The 10,170-nt window shown below is 31.8% G+C and overlaps 1 protein-coding gene across 1 annotated transcript; it reads right to left on the bottom strand.

Moving 5' to 3' along the window:
- Positions 1 to 2,990: 2,990 nt before the first annotated feature.
- Positions 2,991 to 6,558, bottom strand: LOC112277823 (monocopper oxidase-like protein SKS2). Its single transcript, XM_024510581.3, has 8 exons — positions 6,227 to 6,558; positions 5,657 to 5,766; positions 5,239 to 5,509; positions 4,895 to 4,997; positions 4,457 to 4,808; positions 3,998 to 4,366; positions 3,640 to 3,718; positions 2,991 to 3,496 (listed from the first exon to the last, which is right to left on the bottom strand). Exons 1-8 carry the CDS (start codon positions 6,368 to 6,370, stop codon positions 3,275 to 3,277), a joined length of 1,650 nt encoding a protein of 549 aa, XP_024366349.1. The 5' UTR covers positions 6,371 to 6,558; the 3' UTR covers positions 2,991 to 3,274.
- Positions 6,559 to 10,170: the final 3,612 nt, after the last annotated feature.

The following is a 10,170-nucleotide window of genomic DNA, read 5'->3' as shown; positions in this document are numbered from 1 at the left end:
GAATCAATGAATGAAGGAATGAATGAACGCAAGCCTCTCGCAGCAGCAGCTCTCTCTCTCTCCCTCGGAGACAAGGCCCACATCGTAAAGTGCGTCCTTCCTTCCAGATTGCCTGCCTGGCTCTTCGCAGCGGGGTTGCTATTCTCGCATCCCCTGGTGCCGCTGCCGGTGTTTCTGGATCAACTTGGGCCTGCTGCTGCTTCTTCGCTACTGCTGCTGGTTAATGTTGTTGCAGTCTCTCTTCTTCTGCTACTACTGTTGTTGTTGTGGCATTTCTGAATTAACTTTGAGACTGTCTGTTTCTGATTATATTTAATGGTGTTTTTGTCTATGTAGTATTTCTTTGTTACCTGATGGAGCATGATCCGGATGGGTTCCGGTTTGTTACTGAAGTTGCGTCTGTGCGTGTTTTCATATTTCAGTTTCAGCGCTAGTGATGTTGTTTGGTTTTTGTTTTGATTTGGAGAGATTCGATTAGGATTTTTATGTATATATATATATATATATATATATGTGTGTGTGTGTTGTTTGTTTGTTTGTGGGGTTGTGCTTTGAAATTATTCATGCATTCGGTTTGATCATTTGTTGAGTTTTTGTCTTCAAAATGTGGATTTGTGTGGACCACTTACGAGTCGGAATGGAGAAAGTGGTGATTTTGATGTAAGGTTTGTGGAAAAAAAATATACCGTGCTCTTTGAGTGTGGAAACTTGGTGATTGATTGAAAACCACATTATAAATTATAAAATGAGCTGACTCTTGTTGAATACTTTTAGAAATAATAAATAAGTATAATTCTTTTTACTTTTTTTTGTTTTTTTACATGATCATGAGAATGGATTGAAACTTTTGAGTTATTCCTTCTACTTGGATTTTTTTTTACTTTTCTTCTTTTACATGTACTAATGTAGATGTATCTAATTTTTTAAAACAAATAAAAAATTGTTGTCAAGTGGTAGACTTGGAATTCAAAACAAAATTTGATAAAATGAGGCATTTTAGCCCAGTTAATAATACTTCACATTTCGAATTCCAATAAGGAGAAGAGTTTCATTAAAGCTAATTTTATATTATCTTTTATGAAATAAAATCTACAAAGAAGGTGATAGGAAACAACTCATGCAGAATCTTAATAGCAATGTAGGTGAGATATGATCCTACAGAACTTCTTTTTTATTAATGGCCCCCTCTTCTTCTCCACATTCTAGTAACTATGAAGAATCAATTGAAGCCACAAATTAAAGTTACTTTAAAATTAAAAATTAAAAAAAATATATTATTCATAAATTCTAACAGAAGAAGAAAAACAGGAAAGGCTAGCTCTAGACAGAATTATTACTTTAATTTAGAAAATAACAATATATACATGAACAATTAAGTGAATAGTTAATTACAGAATCATGTTGTTTTAATATATATTTTCAAAAAATCAGTTTTTTTTAAATTAATAAATCAAACATTTTAAAGTAAAACATGTTTCATTTTTATTTAATGTATATTTTTCATGAATTATCATTTAAAATGTATAGAAGTAATAGCATTAGTTTTTAATTCAAACAAAAAAAAAATGCAAACCTTTTTATGAAAGAGAAGAAGTTACTTGAGTATTTTAACAAAATCAAAATGTTTTTTACACATGGGTTTTAATTTTTTTTCTTTAAATGTTAGTAAAAATTTTTTTTAAATTTAATTTGGGATATAGTAAATTGACCCAAGTAAATCTAAAATTGATTTATGTTTGTTCTTATTGTCATGTATCATGTCCTAAATGCCCCATCCATTCACCCCATTCCAACATTTCACCTTCCAAGATCAAGCCACATAAAATGAATAAAAATCTCAATTGATCCGGTCACTCATTGCACATGCATTACACATGCATAATATAATTAAGAATGAGAAAAAGAACTCCAAAAATGCAAATTGTGGGATTGGTGAGTGAAGATGATCTTCTTCAAATCAATGTGGAATACATAACATGGTTCAAGATGGTAAGAGCAAAAGTGGATTGATTTAAGATTTATCGAAGTTGATTTAATATTCCTCTTAAGTTAATGAAAACGAGAGAAGAGCAATAAATTACAACCATAAAAAAATGTCATAAATCAAAAGTAATATACAAGTAGAGTTTTATTTGTAACATGTTGGTTTACTACATTTGGTTATTACTATTCAAATTTGTGCCTAAAATGTAATGAAATTAATTTTTTAGAGTCATATATATATTAAAATTTTAGCCTAGAATATTTTGTATGGTAATCTTTTTGGTTGATTAGGATTATGTATAAGTAGATTAATTGTTAAAAATTTTATTTTATTTTATCCAAGTAAGTTTTTAGTACATCAAATGACTTTTGAGTTTTTCATTTTTTTAAAAATGATTCAAGTCAAATATTAGAATGATATTCAATTTCTATTTCTTTTAAAACCTTCAGTTCATACAAATAATTAAAATATAAAATTTGTAAATGTCTAACAATAAAAAGAACTCTATTCAAAATCAAAATCCTAAACACCTAAATCCAATAAGTATGTTTTTTTATTATTTATTTTTAAAATAATGCAGAATTTTATTGAATGAGTTAGAAATTAATTTGGCAGTTATAAAAATTCGAAAAAAGGGCAATATTAGTGTATATTAAAATAATAATAACAGTAATTTAAGTGAATAAAATGACATTATTTTTTTTTAATGTTTTTAGGTGGAATTTGTCAATACTCAAATTATTATTTTACATAACATATATTCTTGTAAAAAAGACTTGAAACACTTGCAAATTGAATTTTGCTGGTTATTAGGGTTTTGATTTGCAAGCTTTTGGTAATTGTTCCTTCTGCCCTTTTTTCTTTCTTTCTTTCTTTCTTTTTTTTTTTTTTTTTGAATATTAATAAACCAAAAAATAAGACCTTCAACATAATACCAATATTTGTACACACACACACACATATATATATATATATATATATATATACACACACATTAAACCATCAGTTGAGTTTAATTCTTCATTTACATTTTATTAGGGGGTGGAGGGAGATTGTGTGAAACCCTAAATAGGTTAGTTATAACACTGGTTAACAATGCCACCAATTAAATTGAAAGTAAGTTCTAACCCACAATCCAGAACATTGTATCATCATAGTCTGTTTGAAAAAACAAAGCGTAAAACAGAGTGAAAACTTGTTTGAAGAAGAGGAAGAAGGAGAAGCAGAAAACCAAGGTGTGTTGTAGGTGGTGCAGATGAACAACAATTAATTAGGGTTAATAAGGGTTAATTAGGGGTTAAATGAATGAAGATCAAGGGCACTGCCACACAACACGAGGTTGTGAGGAGGGGGCTCTTCCCGTCTCCGAACATCATCACTTGTATTGGAATTTGCAACGTGTAGATACAGCTCTTGACCCAGCCATTGTCGTTGCAAATCCTGCGACCTGATGTTCCATAGCCCAGGATTGTCCAGCTCCAGCATCACTGCCGTCCATGAGTTTTCGTAGACCTGGTGAACACGAAAACAACAACACTGAATAGAGAACATATATATAGATATATATTACTCATTGTTGAGCTACAATGCCAACATATTCTGAAGTTGTTTCTGCAGAGATTTGTTTTTTTGTTTTTTTGTTTTTTTTTTCATACCTGAGTGGTGGACCGGGCTACAGCGTCCAGGAGGTTGTAGCTTTGACGTGCATCCGGATTCCATTCTCCCCACCCCATTCTGCATTATCAGAGGGTTGGACAATTCGCTCAGGCTGGAATTTTTGCGTGTTTTGATGTAGGGTTTGTTAGTAGGGCTAGGGTTTGTGCTTGGTTAGCAGGAGGTTTGGTGAACTCAACTCTGTGTGATTATATCAAATTTCTGCGTGAAAATTGCATACGAGGATCCCTTTGTGAATGTAAAAGAAATGGGGGGTGAATTTTGGTTGTGATAAAGTAATTGGGCAGCTTGGTGCAAAACTCGTTAGCATCCCGGTAAGTATTGTTCGTGTCAACATACCCCACGACGAAGAATGCGTAGCCGTCGATGTGCCAGGACTGCAGCGTGTTCTCTGGATTCTGAAATACAATCTCAACGAACGCCCGAAAATCACCAGAAATCACTGAGCTTGCAAAGGAGGGCGTGGCATGGTCGATTGGGTGGTCGGGTATGGAGCCAATTTGGAAGACCCCTTCCAGCTTCAGATAATCAGCCAGTTTGATAGGCGTCCTGGATCGGACAAAGGATACCCCGTTCACCATGTAACGTTGCTTCTCTTTCAATTTCAGGGCAGAATTTGCGAAAACGTAAGACTTGGCGATCTTAAGACGGCCATAATGATATGATCCTTGCGGATTAAGCCTCGCTGCACCTGCCGTCAAGTTCAACCTGCAAAGCTAGCACGAAACCGATCACGTTTGATTTGTTTACCACAGCAACGTTACAGCAAAGGGGTTAAGGGTCTTGCAAAAAGCTCACCGTATGCTCCGAGCCTGCTCCAATGAGGACTGAACATCGTTTGGAGCCCTGGGAAGATCTCCAGAAACAGGTCCCCTGTTTGAGGTTGTATTATAATGAAGAATTGCTGAGCCATTAAGCTCGGGCCAAACAAACCTTGTGCTTGCAATAATTTGAAAGTCTGCCGGGATACTCTGGTCCATCGTCACTAAGACAGAATAGGACTGTCCCACATGAACGTCTAGTGTGGAGTAGTAAGTTTGCGTCACATACGATCCCTCCGTCTCCACCAGCAGTAGGCGATGCCCTTGGATCCTAAAATTGAGTGTATGTGTTAACCCCACATTGGAGATTCGTAGCCGATATGTTTTCCCTGCCGACACAATTGATTAGTGCCCTGAATACTTCGCTTTTACAGGGTCCATTGTGCATCCATCACAGTGAAAACATGAAACACACCTGGATTCACAGAGAAGGACGCCTGATGAGGGCCTAGACCATTGATAAGTATTCCATCAGGGGAGCCCAGCAGATGTCCATTGTCTAAGATGTTCCTGAGGGTCTGTTTGCATAAAGAATACAAAACTGTTATGGCTGCCTCTTGGAAACATCATCGAAATCATGTTTGAGTTACGCACGAGGAGTTCAGTATGAAAATCGAGAGAAGTAAAATTTGAAGGTTGCAGTGGCCATGACATTTTCTACGCTGGTACAGTGGTTCCTGGAGCAGCACTTGAGGTCTGTGATAGCAATGATGTATTCAAGAGCATCAAACAGGTGAAGAAATTGCTTAGACGTCGAACCTGGTGGTCAGTTTTATACCAATCTCCGATGAGTACCGCATAATCATCCGCAGGAGGTACAAATGGAGAGGAGATGATACGGCGAGGATTTACTCGTATACTACCAAATCCACCAGCTGCTTTTTGAAACTTCAAGGAGGGGTAATAGTAGTAGCTTCCAATCTGGTCTTTGGCTTTGAAGGTGTAGGTCCAGCTGCTACCCGGTTGAATCGGGCAATTAGTTTCTGCAACTCCATCTTGCCATGAATTCTTGCGTAACTGAATTCCGTCCCTGCATACAATTAAACAACGATAATCTCAAGAAGACCTCTCAAGCAGCTGGAGGATATTACAAAATTTCTCAAATCTGATGGATGAGTGCATAGAGGACGGCAAAAGAGCAAATGGGCATGGTTAGATGTGGGGTTGAGGAGATTACCAAGTGATGAGGAGGGGTTCGTCGAGTTCATTGTGCACGTTGATTATGAGATTGTAGTTTGTTGTTGTCTCAAGTTGAGGTCCTGGAAATTGATTGTTAATTGCTATTACCTGCCATTGCAAACCGTACATCAGCTCCTTTCGTAATAGCAGTAAGTTCCAATAATCTACTGTAGATGGTTCCATTTCACGAGCAGAAATGTGAGTGTGACATGCTACTTTCATTTATTTCGCATAATATCGATTGAGCTAACTTTCAGGTGGCTGACAGTTAACAGACACAGATTTTTACAATGAACAATTGTGTAATACCTGTCATTGAAATGAGAAAATTTCTGCTTTCAAATAGTATGTTATTGAACGATATATCAACAGGACTTGACAAACACCAACTGCTCGCTTCAATGGTGGCCATTGAAGGTTCAGTGGCTGCCGAAAAATAAAAGAGCAATCAACATTATACCGCGATAGATCCCCACGTCAACGATACCTCATTGAATTGTTATGGTTATGCTACCAACAGAATATCAGTAATCCCTGAAGCAGACGCGCTAAGATGAACTGAACTTACTTTCTGCGAGACTCCCAACGGTGAAGCACTGATGTAAGAGACTGTCCAATCCTCATACTGGTAAGGATCCTCCGCACAAACTAGGATCCCGCTTAAAACAGAGGTCAGAATGAATGCAAGTGTTCCACCCATCCTACACCACATCCAATCTACCACATTTTCGGTTTTATTCCGCTCCCGGTTGTGCAACCCTGTTGAAAAACTCGCATGGTTGAATATTCACTCTTCTTCGACATTAAACTCACAGTAAAGGGTGCAAAAACTAAGTATCGTGTCTTCAGCGGAGGCAATAACACATCCTTTTCCACGAGCTCGATGAGCGTGGAGTTGTTACTCTCGCAGTGTCCAGTGCAAGTCGACCGACAGACAAGAAGTGGAAGAAGGGAAATTGGCGGGAACTCAACGACCCAGCCGTTTCTTGCCGAGTTGGTCTGCCACGTCAGAACGTCCACGTCAGCTAAAAATTCTGCCACGTCTGCATCTTGGCTCACATTGGCGCCATTGGCGCGCGTGTGGCTGGGCTCGAATGCCATGTGGCGTTGAAAGACGATTGGTTACGAATCGGTAAAAATAATGAAAGAAGTATTGCGTATATTTGTATATGATTTATGTTATCTAATATAGTAATTTTTATTTTTGTACATTGATTTTGTTGTTATTACATTAATTTCTTTTTGTATTGTTAATAATATTTTCATCATTATTAAAACTCACAAAATACAAAATTTTGACTTATTCTCTGCATTTTTTTTAATTTATATATACTCTTGTTGATTTTCTAAATATTATTTGTACTAAAATATGTTTTATATTGTTAAATGTGTTGGTGTAAACTTGGTAAAACTTTAGGAGACTATTACATTTTTTGGGATTAACATTAATTTTTTTTTCTTAATGTACAAACACTATTCAAAAATTGCACCAAGGTGGAATTTTAATTAATTAAAAATAATACACAATGTATATAAGATTATTTTCATGAAATTTAATCTCCCAAAGTATCCAATAATTATAATTATATTTTTATGAAAAGTACCAAATTTAAATTGTTGCATATGAATCCAAGTTGTATATATATATAGAGAGAGATCTTGTAAATCCATCATGATTTATCTTATTTTTTCCACAAATAAAATAAAAGAAAAATATAATTAGGATATTAAAATAATATTTTAAAAAATTATTATTACTAAAAACTTACATAAAGCTAATTTATATTTTTTTTAAAAAAAACTATATAAAAAAATGTTATATTTAAACTACTAGAATAAATGTGTGACAAAAATCTATATTTTTTAATTAACAGAAATAAGTACAAGTAAAAAACTACTATATATATATATATATATATATATATATATTAGATGGATTGTATTTTCCTTAAGAAATAACAAGAAATTTTTCTATACTTAGATATAATCTAGAAATAACTTTAAATGTGGCATGTGACCATTGTCACTCTTTCTAGAGGTTTCGTACATCTAGAATGTGACTTATAACTTAAAGACTTTGCATGCAAGCCATCTAGTCTCTAGATAGCTTCCATATGGCCTTATGTTTAGCCAGTGTGTGTAGAGGCAATAGTAAAGTCATTATGATTCTTTTTAATGCATTTATACGTACTCTAGTCTTGGTTTAAGGTTCTCAATATATATATATATATATATATATATATATATAATGGTTACCTTACTATGTTATGAATATACTTTCCTTTGATCTTTGTTTTTCTTTGTTAGTTGTACACAAATATATTGTATTTAAACAAGTATATATAGATTTATGTAAATGACAAGCTTTTTCTATATACATAACAATAACAATTTTGAACCAACTCTAGAGTACAAAACTTATATTGACAAGATAAACAGAAGATCTTGGTTTTACTCTTATGTATATTATGTAACAAAATAGCTGCATAGAATCTTTACAAGAACCATAAGATTTGTAAAAAATGTATCTAAAATATATGATAGTTTAAAAATAAATTCTTAGATTCAAAAAAATTATAGATTAAGATTTTATAATAATACGAACATCTAAAGATATTTGTAGATCCAAGCTACTTGTACAAAGCTTCCACTATGTTTTACAAAAACCATGCTATTAATTTGATATATTTGTACTTGCTTATATGTACGTAAATAATGTAGAATTATTTTTAATATTTATTGAATCACATTATAGTATGTATCTTTACTATAATTAATTTATCAAATTTAAAGAATATCAATAATATCATCTTATAAATAATAATACCTATTATAGTCTATAGATTGTAAATTACACTATTAATAAAAATACACAAATGAATCATCAAAAATTTTAAATTACATTTTTCCTTATTAATTTATCTATTAATTTACAGAAATTATAAATTAATTTAATTTTAAAAATATTTTTAAAAAGTTTAAAAAATAATTACAATTTTATTTTTATGCAGGTTTTTTATTAGATAATTTTTGAAGTAACTAGAAGAATTACTCATAATCGTATCAACATACCAAAATGTTTCATTTTATGCAGAGTAATCTTAGATTTGGCTTTACATTATTCCTATTTTTAAAACATCATATGTTGGTATCTTATCTTTTTCTTAAAGTATATTTATAAAAATAATTATGAACAATGTTTTTGATAAGATCTTTCTTGATTAAAATATTTGGCCTACGTCTTAGTAAACAACTTAGTTCCTTAATCATTGCCCAAGTCATTGTTACTTGGCTTCATCTCATATTATAATTATTCAAGTTTTTTGGAGATTAAATGCTGTGCTTTATGTACTAGTATCTCTCAAGACCTTAATTATGTGATACCCCTGAATTAGTAAACGATGAAAAGCTAGTTTTAAAATTTCCTTAAGTCCCTAATACTAAGTATTAATTATTTCAAAACAATCTTTTTTTAAAAAAAAAATCCAATCTATATTGTAAATTTAATATTACTATTATTCATAAGCATGAATTGCAACTAGATGAAACATTCTTCATTTGTATAATATGTTTTGCTTTTATTCTCTAATAATAGTTGATATCAAACACAACTACAAATCTACCCAAAATTGTATCATTTTAGTGTTATAGTGTATATTTTAATTAAGAATACTGTAAGTATATATTTCATGTTTTTTATTTTAATATTTTTAGTATTTCTAAAATAAGAAACAAAATTTCATCTATTTATTTATTTAATTTAAATGCCAAGAATGGGTTAAGAAATCTGATATTTCGTTTCATTTTTAAATGACACATCCTTCAAATATATATATATATATATATATATATATATATATATATATTATTTTAGAAGGAGTTAATTTTAAAATATCCAAATAGTAAAACGATGCTAATAATATTTCTTATGAGTTAATGACTGTATAAATCAAAATGACAAGAAATGATGCAAGACAAAGATATCAGCATAAATGAAAAAAAAAGATTGATGAAATTGAAAGAGATAAAGTTTTCCATGCATCTATCTTCTTAAATGTATATAAAATGAGTTATAAATAAGTAGATAAAAATCCTAGTTCTTATAAACCCATCATTTAATCAATTAATAGAAGTTTTTAAAATCTTTTAAAATAATCTTTTAAATTTCTGGACAATATAATCAATATTCATAATTTGATTAAGAACAAATTAATATGTAAATTGCTACAGAATTATTTATAAGCTTCAGAAGTATCACATTCCCAATTTCAAATATCAATAATATATATATATATATATATATATATATCGTGTTTTTGGTTTTCTATTGAGCAGGATTGACCGCAACATATAATTTGTATTTCTTAATTTAATTACTCAATTGATATTGTCTGTGTTTTTAATGAGAATTGTTACAGTACAATTAAGACTTTCTGACACGTATTCATTAAAAATCCTTTAAAATAAATAATTTGCCGTTGGAGACATACATAAATAGTAAACACAATCATA

Source organism: Physcomitrium patens, chromosome 26, assembly GCF_059467195.1.
Source record: "Physcomitrium patens ecotype Gransden chromosome 26, ASM5946719v1, whole genome shotgun sequence".
Classification (NCBI taxonomy): Eukaryota; Viridiplantae; Streptophyta; class Bryopsida; order Funariales; family Funariaceae; genus Physcomitrium; species Physcomitrium patens.
The sequence above is the reverse complement of the archived record's forward strand: the minus strand, read 5'-3'. Positions and strand labels throughout refer to the sequence as shown.

Coding starts and splice junctions, on each gene's coding strand:
- LOC112277823 (XM_024510581.3), bottom strand. CDS start 6,370: ATGTGGTGTAGGATGGGTGGAACACTTGCATTCATTCTGACCTCTGTT. Junction 5,510..5,656: donor GAACCCCTCCTCATCACTTG/GTAATCTCCTCA, acceptor AATTGTATGCAG/GGACGGAATTCAGTTACGCA. Junction 4,809..4,894: donor GTCCTTCTCTGTGAATCCAG/GTGTGTTTCATG, acceptor TTGTGTCGGCAG/GGAAAACATATCGGCTACGA.